This window comes from Leguminivora glycinivorella, chromosome 4, assembly GCF_023078275.1.
Source record: "Leguminivora glycinivorella isolate SPB_JAAS2020 chromosome 4, LegGlyc_1.1, whole genome shotgun sequence".
In the NCBI taxonomy this organism is placed as follows: domain Eukaryota; kingdom Metazoa; phylum Arthropoda; class Insecta; order Lepidoptera; family Tortricidae; genus Leguminivora; species Leguminivora glycinivorella.
The window spans coordinates 26,620,473-26,641,087 of record NC_062974.1 but is presented as its reverse complement, the minus strand read 5'-3'; the positions used below and the strand labels follow the sequence as shown (position 1 = coordinate 26,641,087).

General features: G+C 39.2%; 2 protein-coding genes across 4 annotated transcripts in view; one reads left to right on the top strand and one right to left on the bottom strand.

The window, feature by feature from the left end:
* Positions 1–20,615, bottom strand: part of LOC125225829 — a 248,626-nt gene that overhangs the window by 180,009 nt on the left and 48,002 nt on the right. The window lies entirely within an intron of this gene.
* Positions 7,685–8,491, top strand: LOC125225560. Its single transcript, XM_048129318.1, has one exon. It carries the CDS (start codon positions 7,685–7,687, stop codon positions 8,489–8,491), a length of 807 nt encoding a protein of 268 aa, XP_047985275.1.

Sequence of the window (20,615 nt, the reverse complement as noted above, 5' to 3'; positions counted from 1 at the left end):
AGATGTAGGTCTCCTTCATTTTTTGCCATTCTGTTCTATTCTGGGCTCTTTCTATCCACTTTGATCCAGCTGTTCCCTTGATATCGTCACACCGACGCATTTTTGGCCTGGATGCTGGGCGTGACTCTCCCCACGGTCTCCACTCCAACAGCCTCTTGCACCATGAACCGTCTTTTCAAACCCCTACTTCCCTAAAATGGGGGGTGGACGTTTATATGGAGCATTCCGCAATTTAACGCGAGCGAAGCCGCGGGCAAAAGCTAGTCAAGCTAACAGCAATCAAGTTCCATGACCCTCACCCATGAGTCCCTTTCACACTTGACCACTTAACTGCATACTTTCCTTAACACGTGGGATGATTTAAAACCCTCAACCAGCTTTCTATTCTATTACCGCCCTCGCTGCTAAAAGGTCTTAAACACTATACATGTTTATAGCTGTACAGTCAACCAATTGGAACCCTAGCTAGTTAGTTTTTAGGGTTCCGTACGAAAAAGGTACTAAAGGAACCCTTATGGCGACGCTCTGTCCGTCTGTTTGTCTGCCTGTCACATTTCTTGTAATTTTTATAACCGGCAATATTTTCTGGATACGATGGGCTCGCTATGTACAAAATATCAAATTCAGGGACACTTTTCTACAGTTCTAGGTTCTGTATCAGCTATTGATCACCTCCTTAAATATTGACCGGTTATAATCTTTTCTCAAACATGGTATGAAATTTTGATGTTATGTGCCTTATAATTGGCAGCGAAGTATGACGTTGCAGGTGCGGCTAGGACGATTGATAGATAATGGAATTTCATACAAACCTTGCTTTTTTAATTTCCAAACACAGATAATTGTGACATAACATCCAGGTATTAAGCCAATTAAAAAAAAACTATAAGGGGCTTTATAGACGTGCCGACTGCAACTGGTACGGGCCCTAGACAATATTTGATTTTAGGTGCGTTTTCATACAAAAAAAATTTTTTCGTTTTTTTTTTAATTTTTTTTTAACTTTTTGTTTTTTTATAAGCGTATACGGGGACACAAAGGGGAACGAAAATTCGATTATTTTTGCGCTACGACGCACCGTTTAGGAGATACAGCCATCCAAAGTTACTATTTACAGTAGACTTTATTTATTTCATACCATGTTTGAGATACATACATACATACCGATATATACATACCTCGGCGGGTAATGGGGTTGCCCGCCTCAGACCTATCCGTCGTCTATATGTCTTCGGCCGGCAACCCCCTTTGTCCCGGCCTCTGTAGTAATGTACCATTTCTGCTTTGCCTTAAGGTTGACTAAGGTTCGTCTTTACTACATTAAGTTTGTCTTTTGTGCAATAAAGTTTTAATAAATTAAATAAAATTACACCGTAGATATATCTGTACAGTTCGCTGTCATCAGTATCATACATAGTGTAAATTATTATACAAACTAGACACAATTAATTTTAGCGGTTGCACTTGTGAAGCACTGTTCGATCCGCTACTTTAGCTGCCGACTGTACTGTTTATAGTTTTACGCCCTAGGGCATAAAGTAATGAGAATGTACGGTTATTCAATTTTCGTGCCGGAATCAAGTTTAATTGCCAACCTTGGGAAGGTAATTCATCGTTTACTAGCGCGTTAAGACATATAATTATCACAGCACGTGTTGAGCATCACGTTTTGCTCCCTTGGGGGTAAAATTAATGTTAAACTTTACCTATTTAACCGTTTTGATACATCTCTAATAGCCTGTGTGGTGACGGGTTAAGAATTTCACCACCCCCTTTCTTCCCGTGGGTGTCGTAGAAGGCGACTATGGGATATGGGTTAAATTGTGGCGTAGGCGAGAGGCTGGCAACCTGTCACTGCAATGTCACAGTTTCGTTTTCTTTCAACCCCTTATTTGCCAAGAGTGGCACTGAAGCTTTAGTAGTTTCATGTGTTCTGCCTACCCCTTTATGGGATACAGGCGTGATTGTATGTATGTATGTATGTCTAATTGTTCTGTCAGAGAGATTTAATATTGTGTTTAGAAAGAGAAACACAATGTTACGTACCAAAGCAAAGACTCTTTAAATAACCACAAAAAATCACCAAAAATTTTGAACAAACTCCCGTCATTGTGGACCGATTTTCATGAAACATGACTAAGAACACTCCCGACTAATTTAGCTTTCAACCAAAAGAAACTTAATCTAAATCGGTTCATCAGTTCGGGAGCTACGATGTCGCAGACAGATATAGACACAAACAGACAGAGACGTCAAACATATCTAGATAAGAAAATAAATAACTCTTTTAAACGGAATAGTCATGCTTAAAACCAATGTTTATGTTAAATACAAAGCAATAACAAACACCCACAAAGTTTACCATCGAAATCGAACGTTGTAAAATAACTCGTTGTCTATTTGATATTTTTTATCACTAAATGTTTTTATAACTTTGTCTCACACCGTGTCACGGTAGGTTACGTACGTGATTTGATAAAGACCGAAATTGATGACATTGTTAACGTTTCATTTACTATTTGAATGGTTGAATACAAACAGATGTTGTCACGTAACGTGAGATTTTTGTGAATGATTCCTAAAAACGGAGTTTCACTATAAATAGTTATTTTGGATCTCTTCTTTAGCAATCTCTTGATTAATTGAAGTTCTGTCTTATCCACATGACTTTGTTTGTCTTAGACGATGATGAATTGATGATAAATTAATAATTTATATATATTTATTTACTCGTATATATTTTTATTAGACAACCAGTTTGGCTCAGTCGGTAGTGACACTGCCTGCTGAGTCGCGGTCCTGGGTCGAATCCCGGTAAGGGCATTCATTTGTGTGATGAGCACAGATATTTTTTCCTGAGTCATGGACGTTTTCTATGTATATAAGTATTTGTATATTATGTATATCGTTGTCTGAGTACCCACAACAAAAGCCTTCTTGAGCTTACTGTGGGACTCAGTCAATCTGTGTAAGAATTAATGTGCTATAATATAATATAATATTTAGTATTACTGTGTACTGTGTCATACACATGTGATGATTTCAGAAATTAAACCCTACAGACCCTACAGATACGCCCTTCTCTTTAATCTCTCAAATCTCTTACCTTGAGAATTTTTCAAATTATTAATCATAAAAAAAGGAACAAACAGACATTTTCGATTACTAAAACTATTTGTGGTTTCTCTGACTGTTGCCAAATTGCTAAAGATACCAAAATACATTTAAATACCACTTGTCTGATAACTTACCGCAATCCAAAACCAATTCTCAATTACACATGTCCGATAACCCGATCAAATCGAGAGCCAATGGCAAATTGGGCAAGCATTAACCTGCCGTATAAGGTGAATACTCCGGTTGCGTAAACGCCGTGTTGGTCAATGTGGGCAAACGTTTGCTTGGCCTTTCACTGGTGCCGACTTGCTATTGCTGCCTGTACGGGAGAGATTGTAAGGAGTGAGTGAAGAGCCGGAGAGATATCAAAATCTTAACGTTTTAGGGATGATGTACCTATACAATACCTATACAAGTGCGATAAAGAGTTTCGAAACGTGTGGTGATAAATGAAAACACGACCGATCGTCGGTATTGTACGACGTTTTTCAGTAGACATGGATCTATCGACCTGGCATTTGATGAACCACTTCTCGCACTAGTCCGTAAAAAACATCATCTGTACTTAAAATACTCTTTTCAGTACAGATGGTGTTTTTTTACGCACTAGTGCGAGAAGTGGTTCATTATATGCCAGGTCGAAACTTCGGAGGCTTATCTGTACTGAAAAACGTCGTACGATAAACGTGCGAAAAGGAAATTCGTAACTCGTGTCGATTTAAAACACTCCCTTCGGTCGTGTTTTAATTTATCGCCACTCGTTTCGAACTTCCTTTTTTACGCACTTGTATCGTAATGTACTATTTCAGCAGTGGTTTATTTCTTGTAAGGCCCCGTAGCCGAATGGCATTTCTACGACGCGAAACGAAAACGAAACGCCGCGAAATGTAGTCTGGCTCTGTCGCGCCAATACGCAAGAGCAATAGAGATAGATATCTCTGAGCGTTTCGTTTCGTGGGCGTTTCGTGAGCGTTTGTGACATTCGGCTACGCACGCAGGTCTAAACTTCGGAGGGCCACTGTACTGAAAATTGTCGAACGACACACGTGCAAAAAGGAAATTCGTAATTCGTGTCGACTAAAAACAGTCCCTTGGGTCGTGTTTTATAGTATTTTATGCAACTGGTGGTTAAAAGAGGTCAAAAAAGGTGAGTAGCGCGGGTAACAATTTGAGGCGAAGCCGAAAATTGTTAATAAAGACGCCACGAGCATTTTTTGACTCAGTTAAACACCGTTGCATACAATACTTTTTCTACGACGAAGCACTTATTTTGAAAGAAAATTATAAATTCAACAAATACCTACTTTCAGTCATCTTAGTTATTTAGTGGACCGCCTACCATTTTGAATATGCAGTTTGAGTGCAAACATGAAAATAAAACTGTCTATGGTATGGTTCTTTGAAGCCTGGCCACTAAGACGAATCGAGCCGAGTTGAATCGAGTTCTCATACATTTGAATGCGATTCGACGCGTCGCCAATGAACGCAGCAGAAAACGAAGGAGTCTCGACTCTGCGAATTGGTTTGTTAAGTTGGTAGCAATGTATTTACTGAACTTTAACAGCTATATCGTGCTACTGCTACTAAACGTTTTCAGGGTATAGACTAGATAGACTTGTCCTGACATCTTTTATGTAGGGTTTTAAAGTTCTATGCACGACCTTGTAACTCACGAATAACAGTACGGGAGTAGAAAAAATTATAACCACTCGTGTTGATTTTCCTACCTTTTCAGCGCTTGTATCGCACCAGTAGGCCTAGCACATGATGGCCACGGGAGTATGTCGCCGCGAGATAGATGACACGTCTTTGTCTAATTGTATTAATGACATAAGGACAAGTAGTCTATCTCGCGGCGACATACTCCCGCGGCCATCATGTGCTAGGCCTGCAGCAGTGGGCCAAGAAAGTGGTCTGCCAGTTTTGACAAAAGTTTCTGTGTACTCTAACGATCGCTAAGGTTGACTTGACATATGGCATGACGTAAGTATCATATATAGACAGAGCAATTGTCACTGACATAATATTATTACAATGGGAAATCGACCTTGTTGTCTCATGACGTTCAAACGAACCTCAACCGTAGGGTGGTAAACCACATTTTTGGTCGACTGTACCTAATGTACCAGTATCGAGTTACCATTGTGCGATTGGTTCACAAGTCGTCATAACTGCATAATGTGTGGTTATGAAATTGACAGGTAGCTTTGTTGTTTTGCGGCCTATGGTGAATGATACAATGATACAATGCCTTATTGGAATAAATGTGAGTGTGTTTAGTAAAACGTCTCACTTTGTCGGTTACCATTAATTAAGTCGAGGTTTACTTGTATCTTTATATGAATAAGCTGACAAAGCGGCTTTGTCGCAATCGACAAAGTGGGACGTTGTCCCGTGCACACTCACAAATATGCGTAAATGTGTGTAATGTGTTGCAATTTACTTGTTTCAGTTTATTTATGGTATTAGTAGATTTAAGTTAGGAGTCTGACAATACTAACTTTACGGTGATTTTGTAAGCAAAGTAACATCGGATCAAGATTATGTATGATATCAAAATTACCCCATTTGGTGGTGGTTGAGAATTTCATCACCTCCTTTCTTCCCGTGGGTATCGTAGACGTCGACTATGGGATATGGGTTGAGTGAGTTGAACCTTGAGTTTTCTTTGAACCCCTTATTTGCCAAGAGTCGCACTGAAACTTGAGTGGTTTCAGGTGCTCCGCCTACCTATATATGGGATACATGCGTGATTGTATGTATGTATGCATCAAAATTACGGCAAAGTTATCATGGCTTGACTCTACCAGCTGTTTTTTTTTTATATCGAAATTTTAATATGCGTCTAAATACTCTAAATTCATTTTTGCATTTTGCAAATACATTTTTATGTAAGTATGGAACTGATTTATGAGATATTTGTTGATTTAATTACACGACGAAAACCGCGATAATTCCATTAATCAAAACTTATTTAGTTACTAAATAATATCAATATCTCAAACGCAAACGCAATTTTGCTTCAACTGCAGCAATTACGTTACAAAATGTTGGCGACAGTTCCGCCGACACCTCGAATTAACTCCCCAGCAACAGCGATGACGTCCACCGTCGCGTCACCGGACCGGTTACCGGCGACGGGAACGAACGGCCGGCCCGCGGGGGACGGCAGAACAAAAATCCGCTCGCTTAACGCGCTACCCATGTCGCGCCGCGTCAAAAATAATTGTTAATTATTATAATCTTTTTTGTATTGAAGAACCAGTAATTAAAATAGTGTTTACAGTCCGCTATCGTTTCACTCAGCAGTCTAGATATCCTGGATTCAAGCATACCTAACACACGAACTAGGCACTAGACGCAACATATGGTCCTTATCTCACCGAAGAAGAAGATACGAAGATTTTTTTCTGAAGTCGGCCGACCACGAGAGCGTCAGTTCTTCGATCATCAGCATCACCATCCGTCGATCTTCACTGTCTTCAGGCCAGCCGCTTATGCCAGGGAGTACCTACACTCGTAAGACAACGGCAGCCCAAATACATCAACGACGGACTTAGGTATTGCGAAGGACACCGAGCGAACATACTACGAGATAAGAAGCAATCAATTACGTACCTTGTGCAGGAAGTAATCAAAAGTGAGACCGAAGTGCAATAGGAACAGGAGCCCACAATCTACTGGACATAATCAGGAAAGCATAACTGTGAGGTCTTTCCAATTCCTATTACTTAATTAAACTCGGTTATTTTCATTTAAAATATTATTTCCAAACCATAGTATTTATTACATTTCTCAAATAGTATTATTATACGTAATTGTGCAGCTTAACATTGCTTCGATCTCAATATATTTACAACATAAATATTATTTCAAATTCAAATTCATAATTCAATAGTTAAATTCACGAATAAGAAATAATCTAAATCATTGCAATTCAATCGAACTATAATCATTCATTATTTACACATAAAATAATCATACCTATTCATTATATTTACATACATACATAATAATTTCAATACCTAATATATAATAATTTCAAAAATATACATTAATCAACGGAATTTTATTGTTTAAAGTTTCAATTTCATACGTAAATAAAGTAAACTGCAAAGTAACATACATTAAACAATAAGATAACGTATTTATTTACAGCTGTGTTTACTTATTCATAAGTAAGTAAAATCAGCAAAACATCAACCTAATTTTATTAACAATTCCATTTTATTCAATCTTATTATCATAACTAAAATTCATATTGCTAAGTCATTCAATATTCAACGAAATATTGCATACCTAGTTTCATAGTGAATAGGTGGGTATACCTATAACATATTGCATACCAATAGCCAGAGCGACTTCGCACCTAATATTATAAGCGCCTTAAGAAAGTGCGCGGGCAAATCTTTCATTGACATTTTTAAATTGCTATAAATAATCATCAGTCATTAAAATCTTAGTCTGGAATTGTTAACTATTGCTATTTATTTTCATCAGTGAATTGCAAAGTGATTAGCGCTTATAATAAGTTGTATTTTCTTCATTTTATTATTGTCACTGCATAATGGCTACCGAAATAAAATGCAAAGAATTAATAAAGAAACGCGCTTCAATTAAGGCGAAACTTACACAGTTTATTGCTTATTTAAATACTGCTAAAACTTGCGAACGACTTAGTGATTCGCAGTTAGTGGAATTAGACATGCGCATTAAAAAATTAGATGATTCGTACAATTCTTTTGATAATTACCAGAGCGAATTGGAGATGCTGGTTGAGGATCCTGCTGAGCAGTATGCTGAGCGCGAGCTGTTCGAGCGGTCTTACTACAAAGAGATTGCCGCCGCTCGGGAGCTGGTGGACAGGCATCGCAGCCAACACGCCAAGGAGGTTCAATCCGAGGTAGGCTCCAATGAATGCCCAACGGTAGTGTCTAATAAACACGGTAATGTAAGGTTGCCAAAAATCAATTTACCACATTTCAGCGGCGGCTATCAGAATTGGCTGGAGTTTAAAGACATTTATGTTTCCTTAATTCATACTGAGACAAGTATCGACAACATAAACAAGTTTCACTACCTGCGCGCCTCTCTTCATGGAAGCGCGGCCTTGGTGATTAGGAGTTTAGACTTTAAGGGCGATAACTACGATGCCGCTTGGAAGCTCCTTTGTGAACGATACGACAATAAACAGTTGCTTGTCAACAATCACGTCCAGGCACTGTTTAATGTTGAGCAAGTGCATAAAGAGTCCAGCGTGGCGTTGCGACAGATTGTTGACAACACAAAAAAGAATTTAAATGCTTTAGCGACTCTTGACCAGCCAGTACAACACTGGGATACATTAATTATCCACATCATGGCAGCAAATTAGACGGAGTCACAAGCAGGGAATGGGAGGAACATAGGAATCAGCTGACCAACCCTCCTGCACTCAGTGATTTCATAACCTTTCTTAGCAATAGATGCAATCTTTTGGAAACCTTAGAAGAAGCCAAACATAATAGGGCTAGGACGGACACGTTCGTCAACAACAAATCAAAAAGCCTTGTGGCTTCAACAAGTAACGTCAGTAAGCCTAAAACTTATAACATAACTTGCCCCTTATGTAATAAAGCTCACTACGTCTTTAACTGCGACACTTTCAGGGCTTTGCCAGTGGAGCAACGGATGCTCAAGGCCAAGGAGTTTAAAGTGTGCCTAAATTGCTTACGCCCCGGGCATAACGAGGGTAAGTGCAAACTTAGTCACTGCAAATATTGCAAGACCAAGCACAACACACTTCTTCACGTCCATGCTGAACCTAATAGGGCCACGTCAGAGCACATAGCCTTTTCCGCGAATGCCCACGGTGATGACGAGTCCGAACACGTCTTGCTTTCAACAGCCCTAGTCAATGTACGCGATAGTGGCGGTAAATTGCATAGCGTTAGGGTCTTATTAGATAACGGCAGTACATCTAACTATATAACTCAGGACTTAGCTGAGAGGCTTAAACTGCCACTTAAAAATAAAAATTCAACTGTCACCATGCTTGAAAAGCATGAATCAAGTATAACCCAATCATGCTCTCTTAAATTGGAGTCTTCTGATGGAGGTTTTAGCACTGACATAAAGTGCAGCATATTGTCCGATATTACGTCACCAATACCTCATACTTACATTGACGTAACGAACATACCTATGCCTTCGGGAATTCGACTCGCCGATCCTTCATACACCGAACCTGCTGACATTGAAATTCTTCTTGGGGCTAAGATGTTCTGGAGAGTTCTCGGCAGTAATCGCATCATGTTTGGCGAAGACGATCCCTTCCTCGTAGAGACAAAGCTAGGTTGGCTCTTAGTAGGTGCCATAGATCAACCTAGCTCTGTCAAACCAGTTTGCTTGTTCGTGAATGACAAGCAAACTGACTCGTCTCTTACAAAGTTTTGGGAGCTTGATACTATATCCCCAAAACATGATTTCACACCGGACGAAAACGTATGTGAAGAGCTCTTCAATAAAACCACCAAGAGAAATGAAGATGGGCGCTTCGTAGTCACTGTTCCTCTTAAGGAGTCTCCCGATGTCTTAGGAGACTCATTTGGGATGGCCAAGCGTAGGTTTTTATCGCTCGAACGTAGGTTAGATAGGGATTCTGTATTAAAGGAACGTTACGTAAAGTTCATGGAGGAATATGAGGTTTTGGGTCACATGAGTGAAATTCTGCCTTGCAGTTCATTGCCGTCATGTTATTTGCCCCACCACGCCGTATTAAGAGAGTCTAGCACGACTACTAAGCTTCGGGTGGTCTTCGACGCGTCAGCTGCCACTACGTCGGGGAAATCGTTTAACGACATCCAACTTATTGGACCTCGGGTTCAGGAAGACTTATTTTCCATCTTACTACGGTTTCGCCAACATAAATATGTAGTGTCAGCTGACATCGAAAAAATGTACCGGCAAATCCTTGTGGACAATGATCAACGTCAACTTCAGTTGATCTTATGGAGGGCAGACCCATCTAAGCCGCTTAAAATTTATTCTCTTAACACCGTGACTTACGGGACGTCATCTGCTCCTTTTCTTAGCACACGGTGCCTCTTGCAGCTCTCACAAGAGTCTAGTCACAAACAAACACAGGACGCCATCGCTAGGGACTTTTATGTAGATGATTTCCTGTCTGGCTCTAATTCTGTAGAAGAGACTGTGGCACTGTGTCGTAATGTAACAGATACGCTTAAAACTGCCCAACTTCACTTGCGTAAATGGCAGTCTAATAAAAAGGAGATTCTTCAGGCTGTTGGTGAGGATCCATGTCAAAAAGAATGTGTAGATCTCAGCGAGAACGAGCTGTCTAAAACATTGGGTCTTAATTGGAAATGCGCTCAAGACAGTCTTACGTTTCGCATAGACATCTCGTTGCCAAAGGTAGTGACTAAAAGACACATTCTTTCAGCCATAGCCCAAATCTTCGACCCTCTAGGATTAGTAACGCCTTGTATAGTGCAAGCAAAAATACTAATGCAGAAACTGTGGGTGAACAAATGCTCCTGGGATGATCCTCTTAGAGGAGACATACTTACATCCTGGGAACACTTCATAAAATCTCTGCCTTATCTAAATCACATTCATATACCTCGCTGGGTCATATGCGATACTCCTACGGCAGTTGATTTCCACATTTTCACTGATGCCTCGGAGAAAGCATACGGAGCTTGCCTGTACGTCCGCTCCGTGGCCGGGGATGGCTCAGTGAGTGTTCATCTACTAGCGTCTAAAAGTAAAGTCGCGCCAATTAAAGCCACAACTATACCCCGTCTTGAGCTTTGCGGGGCCTTATTAGGTGCAAGACTATATAAAAAGGTTCTTGAGTCACTTACCCAGAGACCAGATCATTGCGTGTTTTGGTGTGACTCGATGATAGTCATGGGTTGGTTATCGTCATCACCTTCTTCATTGCGTCCTTTTGTAAAAAACCGGATATCAGAGATCCAGGAAAGCACCAATGCCACTAGTTGGCGCTACGTGCCCTCAAAAGAGAATCCTGCAGATCTGGTGTCTCGAGGTTTAGGTGCCGACCTCATAATGAACTGTTCGTTATGGTGGTCGGGGCCATCCTTCTTGAAGCAGGACATGGCCTACTGGCCGACTGCTCCAAAGTCTGGTAACCAGTCTCAACTGCCAGAGATAATACCAGCTAAATCGTTTGTCGCATGTCCCGCTCCTGATAACTCTTGCAATCCGATAGATACCTTAATTAAAAACAAATCATCCTATTCAACCTTGCAACGTATAATAGCTTATGTTCTTAGATTCATCCACAATTGCAAAAAAGAAAATACAAGAAAAACTGATGGTCTTAGCCTCCTTGAGCTAGAATCGGCTTCAGCTGTACTTCTTCGTACGTCTCAAAAGGATTCCTTTCCTGATGAGTACGAACTTCTTAAAACAGGTAAACCATTACCAAAGAAAAGCCGACTTAGCTCGCTGGCGCCATTCTTCGATTCAGGACTTATCAGAGTCGGAGGCCGACTCGTCAACTCATTTTATGACTATGGCACAAAGCATCCCATAGCCATTTGTAGCAAGCATCATGTAACAAAGCTACTTTTTAAAATGTTTCATTTACGTCTTCTTCACGCGCCTCCTCAGTTACTTTTAGCAACTATAAAACTTAATTACTGGCCGCTTGGAGGAAGAAACTTGACAAAACGGGTTGTCCATACTTGTCTCAGATGCGTCAGGTTAAAAGGTGAAACAGTGCAACCAGTTATGGGTAACTTGCCGAAAGAAAGGTTGCACCTTGAATATCCGTTCCTTGAAACAGGCACCGATTATGCCGGTCCAATTCTTATAGCTGACCGCAAGGTAGGGGATGTAGGCTCGTAAAGGCCTACATTTGCATATTTGTGTGTTTAGCATCCAAGGCACTTCATTTGGAGCTTGTTTCGGATTTAACCAAAGAGGCTTTTATGGCCGCTCTAAACCGATTTATTGGCCGTCGTGGCAAGCCAAGAGTAATATTCTCCGATAACGGCACGACCTTTGTTGGCACTTTCAATGAGCTCTCCAATCTTTTGAAACAAGACTTTGCGAAAGATATGGCTGACGCTCAAATCAACTTCTCGTTCATCCCAGCATACACACCTCACTTCGGAGGTATTTGGGAATCTGCTGTAAAGTCGGTAAAGTACCACCTGCGACGAACCTTAGGTCTTACACATCTCACTTACGAGCTATTGGCAACGTGCTTAGTTAAGATCGAAGCGATTTTAAACTCACGTCCTCTTACGCCACTTTCTAATGATCCCTCTGATCTAACCTTCTTAAGCCCAGCTCACCTTTTAATTGGAAGGCCCCTCACGTCCTTGCCTTATCCTCATGTCATGGACCGGAAGATCACCTCACTTCAAAGGTACCAACGTATTGAGTTCCTGAAACAGCACTTCTGGAATCGGTTCTCCAATGAATACATCAGCAGCCTGCAACAGAGAACCAAATGGCAGAGCTCGAAGGGCACACTTCACGTCGGAACCATGGTCGTCATCAAGGACAAAACCTTACCGCCTCTTATGTGGCTCCTTGGCCGCATCATCCAAGTGCTGCCTGGCAGAGATGGCATCGCACGAGTAGCCGACATAAAGACGAAGAAGGGAGTAATTCGTCGAGCCTTCAACACGATTTGCCCTCTGCCCATCCAAGACCTTGAAGACCCACGCTCTTCAACGCCGGGAGTACATGTTGGCGACAGTTCCGCCGACACCTCGAATTAACTCCCCAGCAACAGCGATGACGTCCACCGTCGCGTCACCGGACCGGTTACCGGCGACGGGAACGAACGGCCGGCCCGCGGGGGACGGCAGAACAAAAATCCGCTCGCTTAACGCGCTACCCATGTCGCGCCGCGTCAAAAATAATTGTTAATTATTATAATCTTTTTTGTATTGAAGAACCAGTAATTAAAATAGTGTTTACAGTCCGCTATCGTTTCACTCAGCAGTCTAGATATCCTGGATTCAAGCATACCTAACACACGAACTAGGCACTAGACGCAACACAAAACAATATTTATTATGCTCTCAAACTTACTTTCTTAAACGGTTTACAATTTTCAATTAATACTGATTAAACTATATCAAAACACCAGAAATAAACAAACAAAACAAGCCGCTCAAAATATTCACTCAGGCGCATAATCTTACATAACCTTCTTTTTGTCGATCCGAGGTCACTGCGCATCCTTGAATGCGGGTCAAGCGACGAAAAAATACAATACCCGTTACATTACTGACTTTAAACTATTTGATAAGCATTGATACAATGTACACGGTTCAATGTATCATGCGCCTAGTCGAGCGCATCGGATCGTGAAATTTTAATAGACGATTTACAGATGGAATGCGATATTTTAATGTTAAGTTTTTGTTGATGCGTTTTTTTTTATAGACTCGTTGTCCAATCGGTTAGTAATTCACGTTTTTGTTTCTTTGTTGAATTGGTTTACAAGTTGTTAGTTTTTGGGGTCGTACACACAGTTGACTTTTTAAAACATTATTTGTTTGATGAGTAAGTTTATTCAAAATTATGATTACGTAGAGTTTCGTATCTTCGCCTGGGTTTTGACACATTTTCTAAGAAATCACCCAGGTTTGGAGACATTTCTGTCCGTTCTGGCAAAAAAACTTGGGCCCTGTTCCGCTGCCTTGCGGTACCCTAGGTTAGGTTTTTTATAATGTGTAAATTATTGTTTTTTAAGTCGTTTTGTATTTTACTTTTATAATCCTATGATAAATAACCTTAAATCTTAAAATCAATGAAAGGGAGGCATTAAGTACTTAAAATCTTTGGCAGAGCTTTTTATTTTTATCAAAACTGTTTTTTTTTATTCGCGATTTGGGAATTTAGAGAGTAATCTCTATCATATCCACAACATGGACTTAACCCGGGGAGTAAAACTAACTATATCATTATTGTAAGCAAAAATTGTTTTCCTAAAGTTCAACTCAGTGTTGAAACAGCAATAAAACACTTAGTATTTTACCTATATTTATTCCGGTTTTATTTCAATTAAGATATTTTGTCAACACAAAATGAGAATTACACAACATTGCACAAACATGTTTTACATTTACGATTTACATAATATCTAGTCCGGTCTGATCTTGTACAAGTATCTTCTAATTATCGATATATTCAGCTTTCTAATGTACAGTCAACCAATTGGAACCCTAGGCCACTCTAAAACCATGCCAAAATGACAAGCAATGAGAGATTTCTTACAATCTGATTTATAACGTGACTATGACATAGTTCTACGGTGGCCTAGGGTTCCAATTGGTTGACTGTACGTTCCCACATATGAAACTAAAAATATAAGCGTGTGAATAACTTTAAGCTTGTTTTATTATCCATACTAAGATTGTAGATGGGAAAATGTGTGTATCTCTTTGTTTGTCCGTCTTTCACGGCAAACCGGAGCGACGAATTTACGTGGTTTTTAAGTGGAGATAGTAAGGGATGTAGAATGATTTAAGCTACTTTTTGTCTTCTTTCTAACCCCCACTTCCCTAAAATGGAGGGTCGAAATTTGTATGCAGCATTCCGCAATTTTGCGAGTTTAACGCGAGCGAAGAATAGAATAGAATAGAAAGGTGTTTATTTCTCTAGTTAATATGTTTTACAATGATGTCCATCAGGTCGGTTGTGTGTTCGGCCTGTGGGTGTGTCAGCTACTTACAATATATACTTATGTTCGTCTGAAAGATCTGTATAAGTGTCATGTTGTGTGTGCTGTGTGCTTGTTAGTGTGTGCGTACAGAATAAATTTATATAAATTTAAATGTAGTTTCATGTTGTCCTATCCTACCTTACTACATTGAGTAATTATTACTTCGTATAGAGGAGCTATAGCAAACAACGAACGTGTCACAGCCTGTAAGCTGAAGGCGGGGCGAAGGGGCGGGGTGTGAACCAATGGCCTGCTTCCGTAACGTCGCAAGCGCTACGATTTTACTCGGCGCTTACGACCTTTCGGTCGCGATGATGAGCCCTGCATAGAGTGCATAGATTAGAAGTCGTAGTATAGAAGTGACATGGGTTTACATGGGCATTTTTTAATTTATGACTTTCAATTAGCGTGAGTTGTTAACAAAAAAAAAAATCGCTGTTAGTTTTGTAATGATAATCAAGCTTGAAATCTGTATTTAAAACTAAACTTTTTTCACGTTCTGAATTTAGATTATAGCTTAGTATAATTCACGATGTTTTTATTGAAATTCCATGCTTAATTATCGTTGCAAAACCGACAGCGATTTAACTTTTTTTAACAACTCTGTGAGTTCCAATTTTTTCAAATGCCCACATTTTTTAAAGCTGTATACGGACTGAGCGTACATGTGTACACGTAGCCGCAACTGGATATTAGTTATTTATGTGACATTTGCATAATGGTAGGCATTAAAAGATGAGTGTTGTTTTTGTTGTGTTAATAAGATAACATGAGTGTTTTAATGCCTAATTATACACATATAACTTTATCTACATCCATGTATGTATGGGCGCGGGTTTATCGTCCCATAGAAAATTTGAATTTCGCGCGTTTTTATACTCTCATAATTTGCTTGACCGTCTACCTACCCAAATTCATTCAGGCAGGTTAGGTACTACACTTACATTTACATACTCACATGAAATTCGACACGCGTATTGAGAATCTGTTATAGACCGACATGTCGGAAAACTGTGCATTTCTGACAATAATAATTAAATAACCTTTTTTGCGTCAATAAATATATATAATTTAATGTATGATAGGAAACTTGAACTAACTTGCGATATTGTCACGTCTGCTTTTGTTGCATTTTTTACTCTTTGGTTTCAACGAAACATGGCCGCCGCAACATGGCGCTTCGGCATGAGTTTATATTGATACATTTTTTAAAAAGTAAGCGTGTTTAAACAAAAATGCAGTAAACCTACGTATGAAAAGTCACTCCTTAGCTTTTGTTAGATTTTCCTGAGCAGTTTGTGCAGTACCTCACTACACATGACGGCATTATTTAGACGAAATATTTTTCATTGCGATACGTCAATCTACCACAGCCGTTCGGCACAGACTAAGCGCGTTTGTGCTGATCAGCTCTAAGTGTTGTTACACAAAATCAAGTTGAGGTGCCCTCTCTAGTTAACATAATTACTCAAAGCCTTACTACTATTTTTACAACTTATAACTAATTTCCTATAATCTATGGGGACGTGGAGCGGTCGCTCGCTTGCTGAGCTGCCGACTCCTGTCTTTTTTTGGCACATAATTAATTTCTCCTAATCTAGTGTTAGTTAGTAGAGGGTTGTATTGCCCGTGTCTGATGTAGGTGTTACCAGGGGTATCTAGATCCGCAATGTGCATTTCGCGGAATCGGCTCAGCATGTCCCCATTTAAATCTTGTGCGCGAAGCTGCGGGAAGAAGTTAGTAGTACAAAGCTGAAATCGCAAAAAAATAGTGGCTGTTTCACATTTCGACTTCCATGATGCCGGCTCATTTTTATGGAGCAGCAAAATATTTTCGTGGTTTCAGCATTGGTCCCATAATATAAGTTGTCCATTATGACCTCAGAAGTCAGTATGAAAAGTTTGAACGGTCTTTTTCGTTTCACCCGGTATATTTTTAATGATAAAGTATATCCTTATTTGTAAGTTTTTACTACAAGTGTTTATTTGTAAGTTATTGTTGTGATTTTGAGAATAAAAAAAGTTTATCCTTGATTTATTTATGCATGGTAAAACATGACTGTGCACAGTAGTAATATTGACTAAGAAATTTAATATCCTCAAAAAGCAGCCCTTCGCCGGCTTCGTGAAATGTCGGCCCTTCACATTTTGCTCCAAATCGCCATTCCGTGAATTGGCGATTATAGTAATAATGTTTTTTGAAGCTTTGCTATCGGTTTCCGAGATATTAATAATAGGAAGTATTAATAAGTTATTTATTTATTTTATTTATTTAATTAATTATAAACCTTTCCTTGTTTTATTGGGGAAAAAAGTACCTATAACATAATGTACACAATAGGGTGGAGCGAAAAAACACTTTTCTGGAATTAGCAAACCTAATAGTTATCAATCAATGACCCTTAGCTCTGAAGCCTTTGTACGAATTTTCAGCGTTTTAAATCAACATCTTCAGCCTCCACATTAGGTTTGAAATTTTGAAAATCTCATACAAACCCTAAAATTCTAATTCCAGAAAGGGTTTTTTCGCTCCACCCTAATACACAATAGACATAATAAGAAAATCTTTAGTGATATGTTTTAAATTACCATCCATATTAATATTATAAACGGGAAAGTGTGTGTTTGTTTGTTTCTTCTTTCGTCTTTCACGGTAAAATTGACGTGATTTTCTTAAGAAGGGATGGAGAGTGACCTAGGCTACATTTGTCTCTTTCTAACCCCCACTTCCCTAAAATGGGGGTTGAAAGTTTGTGTGGAGGATTCCGCAATTTGCGAACTTAACGCGAGTTTAGCCGCAGGCAAAAGTTAATTAATATACATATAAGCGATTGATACGTCTTAAGAAGGCAAGTTTAGAATATATAAGGTCCTAATTTATTAGTTGCAGATATTTTAACACATGATACTTTACATTAATAGTTATTTGTTATACAAGGGGGCAAAGTTGTATTTTAACGCCGAGTGTGGAATTGAAAAACGAGCAAGTGAAAGGATTCTATAGTTGAACCACGAGCGAAGCGAGTGGTTCGAGAATAGAATCCTGAACTTGCGAGTTTTTTAACACACGAGAAGTAAAATACATTTGCACCCGAGTATAACACAAAACTTTTCCCCTCACTATAGCGAGGAAATTACAACGCAAAAAATGCGTTTATCACTGTTTCCAGTATTTCCACAGGTGGTAAATCATCTTTATTACTAGATTCACCTACTTTTATCAATTTTAAAGCACTTAATTTGACTTTATTCAAGGTCAAATTACTTTACCCACTAGTGGATAAAATGCGTTTTTACCCGCTGGTATTAAAGGACAAAACACGTGTTTCCGAGGTAGTGAGGGGAAAAATAATTAACTTTAAATATAAATTAAGAAATCTTTTCATGTAACTTTTTTGATTTCATTTTCCTAACAAAAAAATTAATTATAATTTCGTCTAAAAAAATCATCAGTTGCATTATCACATGTCACAATAACACTGTCTGTCATGTCAACAATTGTTTGTTGTAAATGTCGTAAAGGTTCGGCGGGAAAACTGCACATGTCATTGAAGTGGCCAGTTACAGTTAAGTGGTACGTAAAAGAGGTACTAGAATCTGTTCAATGAGTTTTCATTTAATAATCACATAAACAGGGTGTTTTTACGTAGCAAATTTGTTTTTCCGTTTTCTCCAAAAAAACATCGTAAAAGCTATAATGTTTCACGGTTTAATATACTCCAGAGACCGGGTACTATCAGCTGTAAAAATATCTGCATCTAATAAATTAGGACCTTATATATTGCTTGTAAATGAATAGTATACAATAAATCATATAATTATATCAAACCATGTTTTTATCATCACAAATATACTATCATAACACTTTCACAGTGACCGTCCGAACCAAGAGTCATCACCACAACTGACCATCCCTAACTCTTATTTCATCGACTTTAGATCCAACTTTAGTCAATAGATGTCGCTCTTAGAACAAAGCCTCCTTGTTCTGTCAACAAATGAACATCGTGATATGAAAATAAGCTTAATCGCAAACAAATATCATCGTAATGCCTTTTGAGATAACATCGATTATTCCTCATAACGGATGTGATGCCTCAATCAATAGATAAAGGGAAAGTAAACGTTTGTAAAGTTTATTGAGTCCGGTTCGAGTTATCGATTTTTTTGTCAATGTTTAGTCACATTTTTTAGAGGACACACACGAGGTTGTGTTGCAGAAAAAAAAGTTACACACGCTGTATCGTAAAACTGAGATAAATATTAACAGTTTCTTCCTTTGTAGGTAATAATCGAAGGACATAAATTGAAACCACAACTGTATATTGAAATACAACTCGCTTAGCACTTGTGCAGAACAGTTTCATGTGCTCTGTCTACGCCTTTTGGAAATACATGCCTGAATTAGTTTTTTATCATGCAAAAACTAAATATTAAATTAAATATTTTTAAAATAAAGAAAAAATTAAAAATTCACACCCCCGGCATGACTCGAACCTGCTACCTACCCTCCGTTGCGAAGTTGGTCATAGCGACGGTTCCGGCAAAGCCGTGGGTCACAGGTTCGAGTCCTGCGGGAGGTGTGAATTTTAAAATATGTACTAGTAATACATGCCTGAGTTAATGTATGTACAAATCCTAAACTGCAAGAATCAACATTTCAGCCACACCTCGGCCTTCGGAGTATTTTCACTTTCCACGGGCGTGTGGCGTGGGCGTGGGATCTGCCACATCTTTATGCTAATATTGGCTTAACTTTTACCGGGTGGACGGAAAAAAAGAAATGGTCATTGTAGGGTCACTGTGTAAAAAAACCGGCCAAGTGCGAGTCGGACTCGCGCACCGAGGGTTCCGTACAAACCTGCAAGGTTTACAATTATTAAAAAAAAATATATTATGTGATGTAACTAAAAATTTATGGTTTTCGTAATTTTTCCTTTATCTATGCTATAAGACGTTGCTTCGTACCAAATTTCAAGATTCTGAGTTCACGGGAAGCACCCTGTAGGTTTTGATTCCCTTGCAAGTGTCGAAAATTTGCGGCATAAACGGCTGTATCTTTTGATTGCGTTGGCTTAGAAGTTTGATTTTTTCACAGCTTCAAGGGACAGTAGACCTGAGTAATTGATATAAATTTCAGCTTCATACCTCCACGCGTTCCTGAGAAAAAGGGTCTTGACAGACGGACGGACGGACAGACGGACAACAAAGTGATCCTATAAGGGTTCCGTTTTTTCCTTTTGAGGTACGGAACCCTAAAAAGTGACACTTGTTTATGTCAAATTTTAATAGGTAGGTTCATGTTTAACGTCAATTCATTGCCGGCCTGTTTTTAGGGTTCCGTACCAAAAAGGTACAAAAGGAAAAGTGAAGGTAGGAAAGGTGAAGCGATTGAAATTAGGAAACATCGTAATTTCAATCAAAATGAAGGGCAAGGGATTTCATCTTCGTGGAATCCAGTGATTAGCAAGTGTAAACGTGAGAAAACTTCCTGTCTCATACCATCGGATGTCGTGAGTGTTGTATGTAGGCAGAGTGGCAACCCTAGCGTAAAAGTGACTGATGACAATCAAGTGCGGGTAGTTCGAAAAACTCGTACAGCTAGAAGATGTTGATACAACTCCCAGCCAGTCTACCCGTGACCACGGACGTAATGTCATGTCCGAAACGTCGGGTTAAATATAAAACGTAAGTTTTACGCGATTAAGTCCCGTTTTAATTTAATAATAAAAGGAACCCTTTTTGAAACTTAGCATTAGCTTCTTTTATAACCTCTCAGATTGTG